This window comes from Bufo gargarizans, unplaced genomic scaffold (assembly GCF_014858855.1).
Source record: "Bufo gargarizans isolate SCDJY-AF-19 unplaced genomic scaffold, ASM1485885v1 original_scaffold_1260_pilon, whole genome shotgun sequence".
Classification (NCBI taxonomy): domain Eukaryota; kingdom Metazoa; phylum Chordata; class Amphibia; order Anura; family Bufonidae; genus Bufo; species Bufo gargarizans.
The window spans coordinates 285,048-307,065 of NW_025334288.1; the positions used below are offsets into that span (position 1 = coordinate 285,048).

The 22,018-nt window shown below is 44.0% G+C and overlaps 1 protein-coding gene across 1 annotated transcript in view; it reads left to right on the top strand.

The window, feature by feature from the left end:
• Nucleotides 1-20,988, top strand: part of LOC122923145 (vacuolar protein sorting-associated protein 8 homolog) — a 110,360-nt gene extending 89,372 nt beyond the window's left edge. Inside the window, exons 29-33 of the mRNA XM_044273870.1 lie at nt 4,711-4,782; nt 5,940-6,059; nt 15,791-15,847; nt 19,373-19,455; nt 20,856-20,988. Coding sequence (XP_044129805.1) covers nt 4,711-4,782; nt 5,940-6,059; nt 15,791-15,847; nt 19,373-19,455; nt 20,856-20,988 — 465 coding nt within the window. The remainder of the gene's footprint in view (nt 1-4,710; nt 4,783-5,939; nt 6,060-15,790; nt 15,848-19,372; nt 19,456-20,855) is intronic.
• The last annotated feature ends 1,030 nt before the right edge of the window (nt 20,989-22,018 follow it).

Sequence of the window (22,018 nt, forward strand, 5' to 3'; positions counted from 1 at the left end):
TTCCTTTTATTTGCCATTACATGTCCACAATTAAAGTGGATCTGCAATGGTAACCATGCGTCCCAATCTACGTGGTGATTGACAGCTATCTCTGCACGGGCACTCAGCAGGAAAGACTGGCAATCACTGCAAGAACTGTCTTTTAGATTCTTTAGATTAGGGATCAGGGATTTAAATCAATTAATTATTGTGTATCTATTCCTACAAAGCTGTTTTATCAGTATGGTCATCTCCTCTTTCTCTATACTGTGCTGAATGCAGTGTTCAGTATAACAGATTTGTGTTTCCTATTTTTTTTTACATTTTGCTACTTCATGCTAGTCCATGATTTCTGTGCATAAGCAATGTGCACAATTTCACTATCTCTATGCACTTCTTTGGGATTTACCTGGAAGAATGTGTCAAAAACCTTAGTATTTGTGTTCTAATACACAGTTCTTTTGAATATTTATATGTTTTTTTTTTTTATTGTCTGGAAGTGTTATTTGGCACTGTTTTTTTGGGGTACCTTATTGTATGACACTTATAAGTAGGTGTCACTGATATAGTTATTAGTATATGTACAATACAACATAGAGGGGGAGGGCTCCAACAGAAGGTACAGCAGGGCATCATCCAACGTAGGCTCAGCCCTGTGCGAGTGTAACACGAGCAGAGAAGGCACAACCTGACATCACAAATGCGAATGTAGACCTCTGGTTTTAGAGGCGGATGTATGACTCCTTTTGGACTATTCTAAGTTCCGTAGTTAAGCTGTGGTATTTTGGAACAACATTTAAAGATGTATGTTTTTTTCATAAGTGGGGTGCAGATGAGAAACTTTGTAATGTATCTCATCAGAGAAAGATTCCTTAAATTCTTTCTCTTTGCAGACTTTTCTCCTGCCCCGCCCCCCCCCCATCCTCTTCTTTAACTTTCAATTCACTGCTGAAATCAGTCTTCAGTGAAGACAAGCTGCCTACTCACTGAAGAAAAAGCTCATATAGAAGTTTATGGCGAGGGGAGGAAGTGGATGAGGGGGTGCTGCTGCAAACAATAACAGAGACAGACTGAGAGACTGCTGCTGATTTTGTCTTAATTCAGTGCTGGATTTTTGTCTAAACTGCTCAGTATTCCTATGTAATGTCGTGTATTACTGCTGCTGTTTCTGAGGCTGTCCTACAGACATTAGGAAGCAGGATCCCCTGTCTATTCGTTTGTAGTGTATGGGCAGACATGAAACCAGCTAGTCTCCATCCACCAGCTCTGAAAGAAATTATAATTACAAACAGATTGCAAACTGCCAAAAAATAAAAATCCAGATACAAGTCATATGTAAAGGCCAGAAATAGCATTATTCCTAATGTACACAGACTGTAGCTAATTCTGGAAAAATACCTGAAATGGCAGACATAAAAATAATTATAATTTAAATGCATATATTATAATATAAATATGCACTTTGCTTTGTTTCTATCACACGTTATACCAGTTTGTATCTTACGTCAGTTTGGGTGTATCCCCCAGTTAAACTACTGCCCCACGCTAGTACATTACCATAGGTGTGTCTGTGCTGTGTAGAGAAGCAGCCTTGTTTGTTACAGCTGTCACCGAAGCGCTGCCATCCTTGTCAGACAGCCGTGCCAATCTCTGAAAATCTGCTGGCTTCCACTTTACACTGCTTTTGAAGAAGATCTGCAGTTTACATTATCAATATGCAGTGACACTTTGTGACATAGTTTCGCTATTGTGTTGCTGAATTTGCCTTCTTTTTAATGAGCACCCAACAGTCTATGACAATATTTATTGAGGCTCAGCTTTGATTATGTGAAATATCAGCTGCTGACTTGGAAAGATGAGACAAAAATGTACAGATAATTATTTGACATTTGCTGGAAATGCTGCGTTCGAGCTGTGGAAATCATGTCCTCCTGTCGCAGCAGCCATTATGAAGCCGTATCCAGCACTGAAGACTTGGGCAGTTTCTCTTGAAAGTCTTCCCCCAGAGCTTTGTTGCAATGCGGAGAGTTGTTCCTAAAGTACAATTATCCAAATGAATATACACAAAGTGTAATATTTAATCACATGAAAATCAGCTTGCTTCTGGCACATGTTTTGCTTAGGGTGCCTGCGGGCAGAACACTCGTGCAGAATACGGTTTTGCTGCGATAGCTTTTTTTTTTTTTTTTCATGCTATTTTGCCATTCCATCAGTTTTCACAAGTCATTTGGGGAGGAAGTTAGGAACTTTTTTTTTTTTCCTACACAGACTTTAGATCTCTTTGCAGATTTTAAAATCCACACCACACCTAATATCTCACGGATGCAACAGATTTCACCCTTTGCAATCCTCCAGGTGAAATCTGCAGCAAAGTAAGGCAAGATCAAAATGTAACGCTTTTGCTTTACTCAAGGCAAACGACAAATAGGTAAATTTAGGAAATTAGAGGTGTGCACACACTTGCCATACCGTGATTATAGCGACTTTCAAAAGTTTAGGTAGAAGGGATACACTAAGGGCAGTTTTTGTACATTTAGCCGCTCATCTCAGGATTGTCAGTTTTGTCCTTTTATCCAGAATATATTTTCTTCCTTTCGTCGGTGCCCCTCTCCCCCCCTCGCCCCCAAATGCTTGGCTTTCATCTGCTTGGGGAACGCTTGCTTATTATCAACACCACGACTCGGCTTTAGTTCAAAGGGAGGACATTTAATCCAAGCGTCTCTTTTCCCTTCTGAAGTCTCTTTTTCTGAAGCGTAGACCTCGGGAGACTTGAGGAAAATTAAATGAGGTTTATTCAACTCCCTCCAAGCTCATAATCTGGGAACAGAACAGGGAATAATAATTAAGTTGTTGGAAGTCATCAGATGATTAGACTTGTGGAAAGCAAAGAGCGAGAGTGCCATGTGTCTGTCCAGTGTGTCTTCCTATCAAGCAAAACCCTTCATAGGAATTGGTCACGTTCTGATGTTTCTTTTCATCGGAGCAAACTATTTTCGTTATTGCAGTTTTTTTTTTAATTGGAGCATTAGATGTGGTGTATGGTCTTTTATAGTTTAATGCATTTGCCAAGAATCGCATATAGGACATGAGAGGAATTATAGCCAGCCATTCTCAGAATTGCATTATGGGGGACATTTACTAAGACTGGTGCGTTACATGTTGGGCTTAACCTGCACGCCTCCTGGTAATTGTGGTGCATCTCTGCAGGTCCTTGCACCAAAGTGGAAAATTACACCAGCAAGAGAGCTGATGTAGCTTTCCAATATAATGTATTCCAGTTTCCTGACATAGATTATAACAAGTGTGAGGGGTCAGGTGCACCAGAGGCTAACAAATGTCTTATTATATAATAGATTTTGGAAGATTTATTATTAGGGCCCCTGCAGTTACTAAGTGCAGGTCCCTGAAGTTATCTTAGGCACCCGATGCATCTAAATTAAATTGTCTCACTTCAGCAAATTGCATTTATCATGTAGAGAAAGTTAACACAAGCCACTTACTAATGCATTGTTATCATCCACATTGCTTTCTTTGTTTGTTTCCATGGTTACGACCACCCTGCAATCTGTCAGTGGTGGCCGTGCTTGCACATTATAGGAAAAGCACTAGCCTATGTGAGGTCCCAAAGTCCCGGCCACCAGAAAGGCCAGCCCATTTTCCTATAGTGTGCAAGCGCGACCGCCACTCATGGATTGCAGGGTGGTCCTAACCATGGAAACTAGCAGTGTATAATGTGATGGAAAAATTAATCCAGGCAGCAAAAGAGGCAATATGGACAATCACAATACATATGAAAGTGCCTTGTGTTAACTTCCTTTACATAATAAATGGTATTTGCTGAAGTGAGACAACCCCTTTAATAAACTAAGTAGTTGGTTGAATAATCTGCACAGTTTTTATATGGACGCATAAGCGAACGGAGATGCTGTACGCTGCCTATCTGTTTGTAGTGCCGCCATATGCCTCATGTACAAGGGTGTGGGACCCTGCTCAGCGGCTCATCGGGGGAATCAGTCTGAGCCTGACCTGGATGAATGAAAACCTTCACAGACCTATCATAAATGCCCCCCCCCATGCATATGTCATGATTGTCAGTAATGTTTGTCGTATGTGCCAGTTGCCTGCTGTCAATACATTGGGAACTAGCGCCATCGGGTGGATCCCTAACTAGTTTTTGTTTTTGCTTTATGATACCTTGCACTGGAGGTGGGCCCAAGCCACTCTTTTGCTCCTGCGGTTTTCTCTCCTATTTCATTGTCCCTGTCGATCAAGAAGGAAAGGGAGGAGCTGGCAGGAGGATCAAGGGTGCGCGGAGGGGCTTGGCCCGCCCTTTGTGTATTTATCTGCTCATTGGCATATGGATTAGAAACCCTTTGTCTCCAGCAAGAGGCAAGGGATTGCTAAGTGAAAGGTACCATTACTTCCAGCTGAGCTAGCCCTACAAGGCATTGTGCCTGGTTTACCAGTACATTTCCTGGTGACAGCCTCAATTTATGTGATGGATAACAGTAATAAATAGTGATAAGAATTACCTGTGAGTGTTGAGTCCTCTTCAAGCTCCAGTTAACCACCAGCACATGGATAATAAGTAAGTATGGGATGAGCCGGGGGCGATTCTTCACACAGAATTCATTATACTTTCTTCACTCCTCTGCAGCACATTTGCAGTGTAGGAGAGTGATTATTGAAAACGTAGCGACAGGTTTACTTTAGTCTTTTGTGTCTTTTTAGACATTTGAAGATTTTACTAATGATAAACAAGCTGTGGAACACCAACAGAGGATCGTGGACATCTTACTGAAGGTAAGTGAATGGTAATCAATGGTTTTTTTTATACACCTCTATGTAAACAGTAAGGGGCACATTTATTAAGACTGACGTTTTAGGCGCCAGTCTTATTAAAGCCCTAGGCTGGCGGTGGATCCTCCGGAGTTATGAAGAGGCGCCAGCCTCTCCATAATGTCGGCACATAAAGCGCCAGTTCTAAATGTAAGCCAGCTTCCGCGCTGTATTACATTTAGACCATTTTCTACACCTAAAACGGGCGTAGAAAATTATGAATGAGACGGACCTGTCCCTGCCCACGCCACGCCCACAATTTTAGACCTGGCATGAGTGGGACTAAGTCGCAGATAGCGGTACAACTAACTGTTGCGCCGCCATTTGCGCCTGAAATACGCCTAATTTAGGCATATTTCGGCTTAGTAAATAACGCCCTAAAGAGGTTCTGTCATCAGATATGTCGCAATAAAACTGTCTCACCTGTGATAGTTGAACATCATGATCTTGGTCGCATCTTTCTAGGTGGTTGCATTCTTGAGAAAATTGAGGTTTTAGAATTTGCAAATGAGACCCTAGGATGCTCCCAGAGGCTCCTCTCACTGAAGACATACGCCTGGCCCTGAAGTCTCGCGGGAGATTATATGGTGCAAGAGCTGTACAGGGTTGGAGGTGCTCTATTCTCCATGGGTTACTGGGTCCACCTTGCATATTAAAATGTGCAAATTGTACACTAGAATACATGTGGGTTACAGAGGTTGGGCAACACATTCCTGGCTCCATCACCCATTTCCAGCGGCATCCATTGCAAAGTAGATTCTAGAATGGCAGAATTGTACTTTAGGGATTAAAGGAGCCGTGCCATTGAAGTGAATGGGGGCGGCAGAGTTGTAATTAACACCCGCTCACTAATACAATGTCAACGGTGAGAAGGTACACAGAGTAGAGAACACAGCTCTCATACAAGCGCCGCGTTCTTAACACACAGCTGATCGGCAGATGGGCCAGCAGTTTCTCCCCCACAGATCTGATATTGATGACCTATTCCAAGAGTAGGTCATCAATATAACAAAAACGGTCAGCCCCTTTAATAAACCTATTTCTATTCACATGGAAAGGAAAGAACCTTATTTTTTTATTTTTAAATATGTGTGTATATATTGTGTTTTTCTCTCTTTCAGGTTATGGTTGAGAATTCCGATTTCACACCTTCCCAGGTCGGCTGCCTGTTCACATTCTTGGCTCGCCAACTTGCCAAACCAGACAATACACTTTTTGTTAACAGAGTACTGTTTGATCAGGTAAGAGGCTCAATTCCTCCTATAATCTAAAAGAGTGTTTTATGTAGTATTTCCACAGAAAACTATTGCTAGAAGAAACCTTGGTTCCAAAATGTTATTTTCTTTCAACAAAACATTTCCCTGAGTAGGTAGTAGTTGCTGCATAACAAGTATACACAAGATAATACGATGCAATTCCAAATGCTTAAATTTCACGTACCTGGATAATGTTGTGGATACTTTATTGTTTAATGGATAGCCAAAATTGTATTTGCTCATGGCTATTTAGTTTTTATGCAGACAGTATATTCAGCATTAAAGGGAACCTGTCGCCATGAAAATGCAGTGCATTCTGCAGGCAGTAGGTTATAGAGCAGGAGGAGCTGAGCAGATTAATATATAGATAATATACAGTTGCAAGAAAAAGTATGTGAACCCTTTGGAATGATATGGATTTTTGCACAAATTGGTCATAAAATGTGATCTGATCTTCATCTAAGTCACAACAATAGACAATCACAGTCTGCTTAAACTAATAACACACAAATAATTTAATGTTACCATGTTTTTATTAACCACTTAAGGACCACAGGTTTATACCCCCCTAGTGACCAGGCCCTTTTTTACAAATCGGCACTCCACAACTTTAGCGGTTTATTGCTCGGTCATGCAACTTACCACCCAAATGAATTTTACCTCCTTTTCTTCTCACTAATAGAGCTTTCATTTGGTGGTATTTCATTGCTGCTGACATTTTTTTACTTTTTTTGTTATTAATCGAAATTTAACGATTTTTTTGCAAAAAAATGACATTTTTCACTTTCAGTTGTAAAATTTTGCAAAAAAAACAACATCCATATATCCATTTTTCACTAAATTTATTGTTCTACATGTCTTTGATAAAAAAAAATGTTTGGGTAAAAAAAAAATGGTTTGGGTCAAAGTTATAGCGTTTACAAACTATGGTACAAAAATGTGAATTTCCGCTTTTTGAAGCAGCTCTGACTTTCTGAGCACCTGTCATGTTTCCTGAGGTTCTACAATGCCCAAACAGTAGAAAAACCCCACAAATGACCCCATTTCGGAAAGTAGACACCCTAAGTTATTCGCTGATGGGCATAGTGAGTTCATAGAACTTTTATTTTTTGTCACAAGTTAGCAGAAAATGATGAATTTTTTTTAATTTTTTTTTTCTTACTATGTCTCATATTCCACTAACTTGCGACAAAAAATAAAAAATTCTAGGAACTCGCCATGCCCCTCACGGAATACCTTGGGGTGTCTTATTTCCAAAATGGGGTCACTTGTGGGGTAGTTATACTGCCCTGGCAATTTAGGGGCCCAAATGTGTGAGAAGTACTTTGCAATCAAAAGCTGTAAAAAATGACCGGTGAAATCCGAAAGGTGCACTTTGGAATGTGGGTCCCTTTGCCCACCTAGGCTGCAAAAAAGTGTGACACATCTGGTATCGCCGTACTCAGGAGAAGTTGGGGAATGTGTTTTGGGGTGTCATTTTACATATACCCATGCTGGGTGAGAGAAATATCTTGGCAAAAGACAACTTTTCCCATTTTTCTATACAAAGTTGGCATTTGACCAAGATATTTCTCTCACCCAGCATGGGTATATGTAAAATGACACCCCAAAACACATTCCCCAACTTCTCCTGAGTACGGCGATACCAGATGTGTGACACTTTTTTGCAGCCAAGGTGGCCAAAGGGGCACATATTCCAAAGTGCATCTTTCGGATTTCACAGGCCATTTTTTACACATTTTGATTGCAAAGTTCTTCTCACACATTTGGGCCCCTAAATTGCCAGGGCAGTATAACTACACCACAAGTGACCCCATTTTGGAAAGAAGACACCCCAAGGTATTCCGTGAGGGGCACGGCGAGTTCCTAGAATTTTTTATTTTTTGTCACAAGTTAGCGGAAAATGATGATTTTTTTTCTTTTTTTTTTTTTCTTTCAAAGTCTCATATTCCACTAACTTGCGACAAAAAATAAAACATTCTAGGAACTCACCATGCCCCTCACGGAATACCTTGGGGTGTCTTCTTTCCAAAATGGGGTCACTTGGGGCGTAGTTATACTGCCCTGGCAATTTAGGGGCCCAAATGTGTGAGAAGTACTTTGCAATCAAAATCTGTAAAAAATGACCGGTGAAATCCGAAAGGTGCACTTTGGAATGTGGGTCGCTTTGCCCACCTTGGCTGCAAAAAAGTGTCACACATCTGGTATCAACGTACTCAGGAGAAGTTGGGGAATGTGTTTTGGGGTGTCATTTTACATATACCCATGCTGGGTGAGAGAAATATCTTGGCAAAAGACAACTTTTCCCATTTGTTTTATACAAAGTTGGCATTTGACCAAGATATTTATCTCACCCAGCATGGGTATATGTAAAATGACACCCCAAAACACATTCCCCAACTTCTCCTGAGTACGGCGATACCACATGTGTGACACTTTTTTGCAGCCTAGATGCGCAAAGCGGCCCAAATTCCTTTTAGGAGGGCATTTTTAGACATTTGGATCCCAGACTTCTTCTGGCTCTTTAGGGCCCCTAAAAAGCCAGGGCAGTATAAATACCCCACATGTGACCCCACTTTGGAAAGAAGACACCCCAAGGTATTCAATGAGGGGCCTGGCGAGTTCATAGAAATTTTTTTGTTTTTGTTTTTTTCTCACAAAGTGTCACTTTCCGCTAACTTAGGACAAAAATTTAAATCTTTCATGGACTAAATATGCCCCTCAGCAAATACCTTGGGGTGTCTTCTTTCCAAAATGGGGTCATTTGTGGGGTGTTTGTACTGCCCTGGCATTTGAGGGTCTCCGCAATCATTACATGTATGGCCAGCATTAGGAGTTTCTGCTATTCTCCTTATATTGAGCATACAGGTAATGAGATTTTTTTTTCCGTTCAGCCTCTGGGCTGAAAGAAAAAAATGAACGGCACAGATTTCTTCATTCGCATCGATCAATGTGGATGAAAAAATCTCTGCCCAAAAAAAAAAAGGAGGGGAAAGGCGTCTGCCAGGACATAGGAGCTCCGCCCTACATCCATACCCACTTAGCTCGTATGCCCTGGCAAACCAGATTTCTCCATTCGCATCAATCGATGTGGATGAATAAATCATTGCCGGGATTATTATTTTTTTACATACAAAGTGTTTGCCAAAGCATAGGAACGCCGCCTCCTCCTCAGCTCGTATGCTTCGGCAAACGTATCTGTTACTGCAGAGTAGAAATCTCGTCTTGCAGCGCCGCATACACCGACTTGCGTGTAATCTGACAGCAGCGCAATGCTTCTGTCAGAATGCACATCAGTGCTGCAGCTGCTTGATCGCTTGGTCCACCTGGAAGGTAAAAAAACAAAAAAACAAAAAAGAAAAAACCAGGCCGCAACGCAATAATTTTATTAACATTAACTTTAGAGAACATTAACTTTTCTAAACTTTTGAAACAGAACAATAACTTTTTTGCTTACCGGTGATTTTTTATTTTTTTTTATTTTTTTTACCTTTATTGGACAAACCTCTCCTTCCCCATGGGACAATGTGCAAAGCGCAAATCGCCCAAACATGTGGCGAAGTGCATTATGCACTTTGTCCCAGGTGAAAGGAGAGGTTTGTGGCAGCTCTGTGTGAAAGGGCCCTAAGACCCCTGTGTGCCTGTCCTGTGTACGCAATCCCTATGCTAATAGTGTACCTGAGTGTGGAACTTGCGGAAACACTCCCCTATGCATAGGGCAGGCTGGTCAGGACAGTCAGGACAAAAAAAGGTGGTGTCACGCCTTATTCCACCCCTGCTACAGACACGACATCTTTTTCTTGTGGAACGTTGAGTTGGGGTACCAGGATAGACAGACGGGAAGTGTCTGCCATGTAGCCGGCTCACTACATCAGGGCCTTGGGGCACGGACCCTCCTGGATACAGGATTTCCGAAATGATCTCTTCCTGGAATTTTAGGAAGGATCCTGTTCTCCCAGCCTTACTGTAGAGAACAAAACTATTGTACATCGCCAATTGGATCAAATAAACAGACACCTTCTTATACCAGCGTCTGGTTCTGCGGGAAACTAAATAGGGAGCCAACATCTGGTCATTGAAGTCCACCCCTCCCATGTGAAGGTTATAGTCGTGGACAGAGAGGGGTTTCACAATGACTCCAGTTGCCCGTTCAATTTGGACAGTCGTGTCTGCGTGAATGGTGGACAGAAGGTAAACGTCCCTCTTGTCCCTCCACTTCACCGCGAGCAGTTCTTGGTCACACAAGGCAGCCCTCTCCCCCCGTGCAAGTCGGGTACTAACGAGCCGTTGGGGGAAGCCCCGGCGACTAGGTCGCGCGGTACCACAGCATTGAATTCCGACTATATGTAAGTGCCGAAAGAGGGCCACGCTTGAGTAAAAATTGTCCACGTATAAGTGGTACCCCTTGTGGAATAAGGGTGACACCAAGTCCCAGACAATCTTGCCACTGCTCCCCAGGTAGTCAGGACATCCGACCGGCTCCAGTTTTGAGTCTTTTCCCTCATAGACCCTAAAACGATATGTATAGCCTGTGGCCCTTTCACAGAGCTTATACAGTTTGACCCCATACCGGGCGCGCTTGCTGGGGATGTACTGTTTTATGCCAAGGCGCCCGGTAAAATGTACTAGGGACTCGTCTATGCAGATGTTTTGATTAGGGGTATACGCATCTGCAAATCTGGATGACAAATGGTCTATGAGGGGCCGAATTTTGTGGAGCCGGTCATAAGCAGGGTGGCCTCTTGGATGACAGGTGCTATTGTCCGCGAAATGCATAAAGCACATGATGACCTCAAAACGTGCCCTAGACATTGCAGCAGAGAACATGGGCATGAAATGTATTGGGTCTTTAGACCAATATGACCGCAATAACATTTTTTTTGTTAGACCCATGCTGAGGATAAGGCCCAAAAAAAATTTAAACTCGGAAACAGTGACTGGTTTCCACCGGAAAGGCTGGGCATAGTAGCTTTCCGGATTGGCGGTAATAAACTGTGTGGCGTAGCGGTTGGTTTCAGCCACAACTAGGTCATAGAGATCCGCGGTGAAGAACAGCTCAAAAAACTGAAGGGCCGATCCTAAATGAGCCGTCTCCACGCGAACTCCAGACTGGGCGGTGAAAGGGGGCAATACGGGTGCGGCGGAATCAGGGGATTGCCAATTAGGATTTGCCAGCACCTCTGGGAGACTAAGGGTTCTACGGACCTGTGAACGCGGTGGCTGTGACGGGGGAGTTATTGCACGTGCCACCGTACCAGCTGGAACTGCCCTTCTGGTGCTCGCCACTTCACCAGGGACTACGGCAGTGCTGGTAGAAGGTCCAGGCTGTGCTGCGCTGCTGGTGTATGCCGCACCATAAACAAGATCAGCGCTAGCACCACTCTGCTGCAAATGAGGATCATCATGCAGGGTAGGCAGAACTCTTACATGGGATCGGGTACGTCTGGCCGTAGCAGGGACCTCTACCTCGTCATCCTCACTAGCCGTTAGAGTGCCACTGCTGTCTACAGGTTCATATTCTGAACCACTGGATTCAGCGGATAAGGCGTCCCCATCGCTTTCATCCATCACGGTCAGAATCCTGTAGGCCTCTTCAGCGGAATACCCCTTGTTTGACATTTTGGGTTCACTAAATTTAGGGGGTATTCCTCTGAGACTACCCAGGAAAAAGAGCAAACCTGCTTAGTAAAAAGGAGTGCTTGCGAAGTAAAGCTGCGATCGCTAATAAAGATCCAAAAAGCTCAAAAGTGATCTTTTATAGCGGCGCAGCGATTTTACGGTTTTTGCAGTGATCAGAAAAAAAAAAATTCTGTCACTGCGGTGGGGCGGACTGAACGCAAGTGTGCGCACAAGATCAGGCCTGATCGGGCGAACACTGCGTTTTTTGTAGAACCTAAGGTGACCCTAATGTACTTATATAGATCTGATTGCGATCAGTATTGATCACTTACAGATACTATATAGTACTAGTGCTGATTAGCGACAGCGATGACGCTAATCAGCGACTAATCGGTGACTGCGGTGCGGTGCGGTGGGCGCTAACTACCTAACAAGTAGCTAACTACCTGGCGGTGATAAGGGACCCTAACAGGGGGGGTGATCAATGACAGGGGGGTGGATAAGGGGGTGATCAGGGTGTCTAATATGGGTGATCAGGAGCTAAATAAGGGGTTAAATAAATGACAGGGTAATATCTAATGTGTAGTGTGGTGATTTGATGCTACTTACAGAGCTGCCTGTGTCCTCTGGTGGTCGATCCAAGCAAAAGGGACCACCAGAGGACCAGGCAGGAGTTATATCAGACGCTATTTTCAAAATAGCGTCTGACATAACCATTTCATTGGACGATTCAAAAATCCACAGCCTGCCAGCCAATGATCGCGGCCGGCAGGCTGCAGATGAACTTGTGAACTGCGCAATCCTGTGAACGCGCGCTCCTGTGAGCGCGCGTTCACAGGAAATCTCGGCTCACGCGAGATGACGCCAATCGGCGTTAGTGTGACCTGGGAGCGCCGCAGCATTGACGCCTTTCGGCGTTAGTGTGACGGGAGGAGGTTAAACACACCATGTAAACATTCACAGTGCAGGTTGTAAAAGTATGTGAACCCTTGGATTTAATAACTGGTTGAACCTCCTTTGGCAGCAATAACTTCAACCAAACGTTTCCTGTAGTTGCAGATCAGACGTGCACAACGGTCAGGAGTAATTCTTGACCATTCCTCTTTACAGAACTGTTTCAGTTCAGCAATATTCTTGGGATGTCTGGTGTGAATCGCTTTCTTGAGGTCATGCCACAGCATCTCAATCGGGTTGAGGTCAGGACTCTGACTGGGCCACTCCAGAAGGTGTATTTTCTTCTGTTTAAGCCATTCTGTTGTTGATTTACTTCTATGCTTTGGGTCGTTGTCCTGTTGCAACACCCATCTTCTGTTGGGCTTCAGCTGGTGGATAGATGGCGTTAAGTTCTCCTACAAAATGTCTTGATAGACTTGGGAATTCATTTTTCCTTCGATGATGGCAATCCGTCCAGGCCCTGATGCAGCAAAGCAGCCCCAAACCATGATGCCCCCACCACCATACTTCACAGTTGGGATGAGGTTTTGATGTTGGTGTGCTGTGCCTCTTTTTCTCCACACATAGTGTTGTGTGTTTCTTCCAAACAACTCAACTTTGGTTTAATCTGTCCACAGAATATTTTGCCAGTACTGATATGGAACATTCAGGTGCTCTTGTGCAAACTGTAAACGTTCAGCAATGTTTTTTTGCACAGCAGTGGCTTCCTCTGTGGTATTCTCCCATTAAATCCATTCTTGTTTAGTGTTTTACGTATCACAGATTTGCTAACAGGGATGTTAGCATATGCCAGAGACTTTTGTAAGTCTTTAGCTGACGCTCTAGGATTCTTCTTCACCTCATTGAGCAGTCTGTGCTGTGCTCTTGCAGTCATCTTTACAGGGAGAGCAGCAGCAGTGCTGAACTTTCTCCATTTATAGACTATTTGTCTTACCGTGCACTGATGAACAGCAAGGCTTTTGTAGATACTTTTATAACCCTTTCCAGCTTTATGCAAGTCAACAATTCTTAATTGTAGGTCTTCTGAGAGCTCTTTTGTGCGAGGCATCATTCACATCAGACAATGCTTCTTGTGAAAAGCAAACCCAGAACTGGTGTGTGTTTTTTATAGGGCAGGGCAGCTGTAACCAAGACCTCCAATCTCATCTCATTGATTGGACTCCAGTTGGCTGACATCTCACTCCAATTAGCTCTTGGAGATGTCATTAGTCTAGGGGTTCACATACTTTTTCCACCTGCACTGTGAATGTTTACATGGTGTGTTCAATAAAAACATGGTAAGATTTAATTTTGTGTGTTATTAGTTTAAGCAGACTGTAATTGTCTATTGTTGTGACTTGAAGATGAAGATCAGATCACATTTTATGACCAATTTGTCCAGAAATCGATATCATTACAAAGGGTTCACATATTTTTTTCTTGCAATTGTATAATTTTGTGCTAAAAGTATAATTTGTATTTTATTCATATAAATGTCTCTTTTTATGCTTAGTCATGTGGACGATGCCTCTCAGCGGTTGACAGCTAACTGCAGGGCTAAGCATACAGGGAAGGCTGTCAATCACTGAGTGGCACTGCCCACATTGCTCCTAAGCATAAAAAGAGCAAACATTTAAATGAATAGATTATACATTATATTGAATCTTTTCCCACAAAACTATATAATAATCACCCAAGCTTCTCCTGGTCTAAATTATTCTGCATGCAGCACGTTTTCAATGATGGAGGGCTCAGTAAAGTAGCATGCAAGTAATATAAATGGTCACTCCCTGGACTGATGATCTATAAAAGTAAATACACTGATCAATAAAAGAATGCACCTAGATAGAAATGTCAGATTGCTTCAAAGCTCATCAGATATGTAAATGATTACAGATGTGGTTTGTTCAGAAACTAGGTCTTGCCATAAGAAGGCATAAAAGTGCTTCCCCCCCCCCGCTGCCCTATAAAAAGGCTCTCAGGGGCTACTGTTGGGTAGCGTACCTCTTGATGAGAGATCTTTGACTGCTAGACATGTCTCTATAATACACTCAAAAATATTTTGCCCAGTTGACAGACTTTGACCATCAACTGGGACTAAGTGATGGAGGATGGTCACTTGGACAAATTGCCTGCCATCTAGGCCGTTCTGATTAAGCTGTTAGGAGGTGTTGGGAGCAGAGGTTGCATAAGGACATGCACACATGGAAAAAAGGCTTTTTGATCCGCTGACAAGCACTAGCAGCTCCCACAGTTTTGTTGTCCACCATCCAGACACAGGTAGCACCCTCATTACACACACCTATCTGTGTCCAGACCATTTCCAGGCACCTAACAGAAGGAAATTTAGTGTCATGGTGCCATTGACAGCCAGCCACAGCAGCCTTCGTTTGCAGTGGTGTCACGAACGAGAAACCCGGACTGCAACTGACTGGAACCATATTGCTGGTCGAGTTCAAATATGAAGACCTCATGGTGAGTGCTTTAATCCTGCCATTGCTGTGGAGCATTACCCTGCACCAACTGCTGGTGTGATGATCAGAGGAGCCATTGCATTGTTAGTCAACCCTAGTAATGATACAAGGGACACTAACAGCTCATCGATATGTGCAGGACACCCTGTGGCCACATGTACTGCCTTTCATGGCAATGCTTTCAACTGGCATTTTTCAGCAGCATAATGCTCACCCGCGCACAGCAAGGGTTTCCCAGGAATGTCTCTGCCAGACTGCCACACTTCCTTGGCTGCCCAGTCACCAGATTTATTGCCCATCGAGCATTTATGGGACCAGCTTGAACGCCAGCTTCTGCAACCTAGGAGTGTGCAGGATCTACAAGCCCAGCTGTAACATCTGTGGGCAAATGTGCAACGGAATATTATACAGAACCTTTATGCTTACATGGCCAACCGTGTCATCTTGTATCCAGACTAGAGGCGGCCCAACATGGTCCTAGAGCCTCCTTTCAATACATTTCAATATCCTTTCGATCTTGTATCATCATTACATTCACACATAAAGTTGTGTTCTTTTCCAACAACTCCTTCTTGGTATGTAGACTGAGTATAGATCTTTATATAATATCTCAGACGAATGACTTCTATGTGCAATTATATTGATGTGTTGTCATTATGTTCTTTAATGTCAGTCTCTTTAATTAATCAGGTACTGGAGTTCTTGTGCAGTCCCGATGATGATTCCAGACATTCAGAAAGACAGCAGGTATGGCCTTTTACATGCAGGTCTTGTATTGTTCTTTATGGTAATGCTACAAAGAACACATTTCACGTTAATGTCATTGGGGGACACAGCACCATGGGTATATGCCCAGCTACCACTAGGAGGCAAAACTAGATATGAAAAAGGTTGGCTCTGCTCAGTTGGGCTATACTCTCTCCACAGACACTAGGCTAATCAGTTTTAGTCTAGTTTCCATAGGAGGCAGACATGACCTGCTCTTCTCCTGCAGGTCTTGCTGCTACTTTTTGCTTTTTTCTTAATTTTTTTTATTTTTTCTCTTCACTTTACAGGTGCAGGTTTTATCTTGCAGCAGGGGGTCTTCATCGTGGAGGTCCACTTTGGTAGCACCCCCTGCGGGCAAGTACCTCGCTGGTCCCCCATTACTGCATCCACAGTGGAGTACTAGTAATTCCACTCTAGTCCAAGTTTACCGAAGGGGTGACCCTGCGGCGCCCGAAGACGCCAGATGGTGAGTATGCTCCCTACTCTAGTTAGGGACTCCTTCCCCTCCCATTTCCATCCATCCATACCCCATCGGGGTCCCCTCCCCTCTGGCCGTCTTTCCCTTCCTCGGCCTCCTAATTACTCTAGTCCCCGGCTTGTGCCTAGACTAGGCCGCTCCAGTTCCCTCTCTTTTCCTGGCATCCAGGATCTCTGTGTTGTTTATTTTCGCTCTATAGGAGGGTCGTTGTAACCCTCCCCTCCCTAGGTCCCACAGTGTCCGTCCACCTAAGGTGCTTCATTTCGGCTGCGGCATCTACTTTAGTCCCCGGCTCCGGCTGTGACCAGACGCATCTGTTTTCCGATTTTATCCGGGTTTTATTGGGTCATTTCTCACCAATGGGGGTCGCTTTGACCCTCTTTCCGTGCATACCCTTTTTAGTAGCCTTTTGGAGCTTTTTTCCGCTTCCCAGCACCCTGCAACATCAGTCTGCCGGGGGTGCCTCATTTTCAGCTATACTATCTACTTTAGCCCCCAGCTTCTGCCGGGTCTAGGCCAAACTCTTTCCCGCCATTTTTTCTGGCTTCCTGTTTTTTTCTAGGAGTGTTGCCTCCATCATGGTCTTCTAGAGCAGTGTTTCCCAACCAGTGTGCCTCCAGCTGTTGCAAAACTACAACTCCCAACATGCCTGGACAGCCTTTGGCTGTGCGGGCATGCTGGGAGTTGTAGTTTTGCAACAGCTGGAGGCACACTGGTTGGGAAGCACTGTTCTAGAGGTCTCTGCACAGAATTTCCGGTAGGAGGACGAGATGTTCTTCTTCCCAGAGGGTGCTTTCTCCATCTTCACAGTGCCCCCCTCCCATATGCTTCGTCATTGGTAGGACGTATTATCTTGGGCCCCTATTTGGTAGTTTATGTTGTGGCAGGTCCCCTTGCCCTCCTTCCTTCCCCCTGGGTTGCATCTGCTCATGCGGTGGCTGGGGATGCTGTTCTGGCTGGCCTGCATGTGGTGATTGGATCTGTTCAGTGGTCACCTTCTCCCCATGTGGGTCTCTTACCTCCACCGTAGCCTGTGCCCATTCTCAGCTATGATAATATATGGCTCTCTTTCTTGCAGCATTGCCCCCCCCCCCCCCCCCCAGTAGTCCTTTGCTTCCTGCCTCGTTCCCTCATTCCATATCAGGGGGCAGAGTCCAATAGCAGCCTAGAGTCTCCCTTCATAGGTCCCGCTCATTCCCCTACATCCTGGTTTCCTACACCCCGTTGCAGTACCTCCTGAACCAGGCTCTCTGAGTGCTCAAAATCTTCTATTTCCCCTGTACTAGGCATGATTTTTACTTTATTGCTTGACGCACAATTTAACAAGACTTCTCAGTCCTGTTATGCACCAGACAACCACACTCCCTCCCCCCCTCCAAGGGCAGGTTGTTGGCTATCATGCTAAGTTTGTTCTTTGTCAACCCCAATATCTCTCAGACAAGTGGGTCTCCACTTGTATTGCCAGGGCCTGCGACTGGTTCCTTTTTTCCTGAGACTTCATGTGGCCAGGGATTTCTCAGTGATATTTTGTTCCAGTTTTTCTGAGGCTCGATTCTCGCCTCCTTTGTATGGAAGCATTTCTTTACATTCCCTCTCTCCTGGCCATTACCAAGGATCCCCTTCTTTTCCAGGGGTTGGCTGCTTTCTCTGGCAGGATGGGGGTTTCCACCTTCTCATAGGGTTTTTCTCTTTTCCCACCTGCCCTGCAGTGGAAGGAGGCTCAGCCTCTCTCAATCGTTCAGCCTTGTTTCCTCTCTACCCTGGCCTTCACATGGTGTTTGCCACGGACAGGCCATGTTTTTTATCCGAGACAATTTAGAGTTTTTTTCCTTGCCGGGTCCTCTTGCTAGTCAGGTTCCTTTGCTTTCAGGCCGTATGGCTTCGCCTACCTTTTGCCGATGGGTGGTCCACAGGGTCTTCCTTTACTTTGTCTTCAGGAAGTTTTTTCCTTGGTTCAGGACTGCTCCTGTCCTTTTCCCAGGCATTTTTTCTACTGCCAGGTTCCCTCATGGTCAAATTTTTCTTGTTGGGTCTGTCCTCTTATAGATCCTCTTCCTGGAGCATCCTTCTATATGCAGAGTACTAGGCCATCACAAACAGACGACTTCCAGTTGTGCTGCTCTCCTGTTTCTTCAGGGGAGCCCTGGTTCTTCCAAATCCTTCCTCTAGCTCTTTAGCGCGCACTTGTTCAACTCTCGGTTCTTGCGCAGGACATCTAGCCCTGCTCCCTGTCCTCTAGCTTCTTTATTTTTCCTACCTTGGGTGGAGATGGGCATTTCCCTTTTGTTCCTTTCTTGCCTTTTTTCCCAGGCATTTGTCATTGGGATCGTGGCGGTCTCCCACAATTTTTTTTCTTTGGACTCTTCCTGGTCCTGGAGCCTTTCGGCTCACTTCCTTAGTTTACTATCTACCATTTCATGCTATGGCCTCTCCTGGTCCTGCTGTGTCACATGGTTTTCCTGTGCACCCAACTTTTTGCATGGGACCCTCGGGGACTGCTTTGGGACATCCCATGGTGCTGTCTAACCCCGTCTAACTAGAAATTTATTTTGTACTTACCGTAAAATCCCTTTCTCGTTCAGTTCATTGGGGGACACAGATCCCACCCTTTGCTTTCTTTTCTTTTCCTGTCACCGGGCTGCTGTTCTTCTTTCCGTCCCTGGTCCAGGACATGTTGATTCTTTGCTTTTGTTTCCCTCTCCTACTGCTATTGGTACAAACTGATTAGCCTAGTGTCTGTGGAGAGGGTATAGCCCACCTGGACAGAGCCAACCTTTTTCATATCCAGTGTCGCCTCCTAGTGGTAGCTGGGCGTATACCCATGGTGCTGTGTACCCCAATGAATTGAACGAGAAAGGGATTTTACGGTAAGTACAAAAATCCAATTTTTTCGATATGGTAACAGGGCCATTACGTTGATTTCAGAAGGAATCATAAATGCCACCTCCTGCCTACCTGAGGCTTTCTGTGTTGTGATCTTGTTGCATGCAAACCTCCTTCTGTAATTTTGATGGTTTCTGTTTTAGGTTCTACTTGAGCTGCTGCAGGCTGGAGGAATTGTACAGTTTGAAGAGAATAGACTGATTCACCTGGCAGAGCGAGCCCAGTTGTAAGATCCTTCTGCTACAATTCTTTGCTGTGTTGCTAGCTGTTATACTGGATGTGCAGCAAAAATAGCATGGTAGAGTGTTGGCCAGAAAAATCTGTGATGTTAAATTCTTTGTGTTAAAAAGCACAAACATGTTGTAGCAGTGATACCTTTATTGGCTAACCTGAAAAATTAGATTTGCAAGCTTTCAGGGCAGAGAGGCTCCTTCATCAGGCAGTATACAAATGAATGACTGAGAGAAGAGAAAACCATTTAGGGCACCTCTGCTGATCAGCTGTTTGGAAAAGAGGTAGCGCTCCATGCGAGCGCTGCTTCCTCTTGATTACATTACGCATTGGCTCCCTATCAGCAGCAACACAGTGCAAGTGAATGGAGCGAGTACTTGTAATTACACTCACTTCTGAGATGATGGGCAGCATAAAGAATGCAAAGCAGCGCTCACATGGAGCACCACCTCCTCTTCAAACAGCTGATCGGTGGCGGTGTTGGCTTTCAGACCCCCGTAGATCTAATATTGATGACCTATCCTGGGGATAGGTCATCATTAAAAATCGCTGCACAACCCTTTTAAGATGCAGTAAGCCAGACTTAGAAACTTAGGAGTTCTGGAGTCAGTCTTTGTGAAGTCAGTCTTTCCTAGTTCCAGATGTCTTTGAAGGGAATGTGTCATCAGGAAATAGCTTATTGTTTAAATCAAGTTTTTTATGTTCCGGGAGTACCATATTTATGATGATCCTCAGGATAGGTCATCAATTTCAGATTGGTTGGGGTCCAACTCCCAGCACCGCCACTAATCGGCTGTTTCAAACCAACAATGCCATAGATAGTATACTGGCTGTGCTTGGTATTGCAGCTTAGGTCCATTTGCTTGCATGGGACGGAACTGCACATAGATCATCTGGCTCTGTCCAGGTGGGCTATACCTGGTCTAGGAAGAGGCCTTAGCAGTCATCAGTGCTGCAGTCTCTTCAAGTAACTGATCGACAGGGGTGCCAGGAGTCGTATCCTCAGTGATCTGATGTTTATAACCTATGCTGAGGATAGATCGTGAGTATTTTATTCCCGAAAAACATATTTTCTATGAATTTTTGATATTTTCAATTTCCCATGTCACTGTCTATATTTAAAATAATCATAACATCCTGCAGTATTCAGGATTAGGCCACTAAGCCTAATAATAGGCACCACTTCTTGGTCTGTACAAATCACTTTCTAGCAGTCATATCATTATAATCACTGGCAGGATTACAGTGACAGATATCACCTCTGTATAGATTACACAAGACCCACCATTCACAATAGGCGATGGACACAGCTTATTTATGGGAATTGTCAGGGTTTCCATTTTTGTCAAATTGCATTTATGTGAATAATATTTTCTTTCTCTGTTTTATTTCTAGTTACCAGATTTGTGAGTTCATGTATGAAAGAAAGCACCTTTACGATAAAATTATAGAATGTTATTTGCAAGATCCCATGAGAAAGGTATTAGGAAATTATTCAATCATTGTTTTGTTACCAAATATCCCATAGTTTCCATTACTCAATATAGTAACCTACCAAGAAGCTGAGTGGGAGTACAAATACTGCACATAGTACATGTTTCTGCCTGCTGTTCAGGATATGGATTATATTTCTCCCTCTATTGAGCTTTTATGCCGCTTTCAATTTGCGAGGGGATTGTGTTGCAAAATATACATTTGGTTTATTCTAAGAGAAGGTTTTCTGCCAGACATTCACAGGCTTGGACTGGCCCACAGAGGAGCAGGTGAATCCCCTGGTGGACCCCTCAGCCAGGGTGGGCCCCTAGTCCTCCAACCTTTGCACAACTGCCACATGGCACAGTACACTGACTCCAATATATACAGATATTCACTGTACAGTCGTGGCCAAAAGTTTTGAGAATGACACAAATATTAGTTTTCACAAAGTTTGCTGCTAAACTGCTTTTAGATCTTTGTTTCAGTTGTTTCTGTGATGTAGTGAAATAGAATTACACGCACTTCATACGTTTCAAAGGCTTTTATCGACAATTACATTACATTTATGCAAAGAGTCAGTATTTGCAGTGTTGGCCCTTCTTTTTCACGACCTCTGCAATTCGACTGGGCATGCTCTCAATCAACGTCTGGGCCAATTCCTGACTGATAGCAACCCATTCTTTCATAATCACTTCTTGGAGTTTATCAGAATTAGTGGGTTTTTGTTCGTCCACCCGCCTCTTGAGGATTGACCACAAGTTCTCAATGGGATTAAGATCTGGAGAGTTTCCAGGCCATGGACCCAAAATGTCAATGTTTTGGTTCCCGAGCCACTTAGTTATCACTTTTGCCTTATGGCACGGTGCTCCATCGTGCTGGAAAATGCATTGTTCTTCACCAAACTGTTGTTGGATTGTTGGAAGAAGTTTCTGTTGGAGGGTGTTTTGGTACCATTCTCTATTCATGGCTGTGTTTTGGGGCAAAATTGTGAGTGAGCCCACTTCCTTGGATGAGAAGCAACCCCACACATGAATGGTCTCAGGATGCTTTACTGTTGGCATGACACAGGACTGATGGCAGCG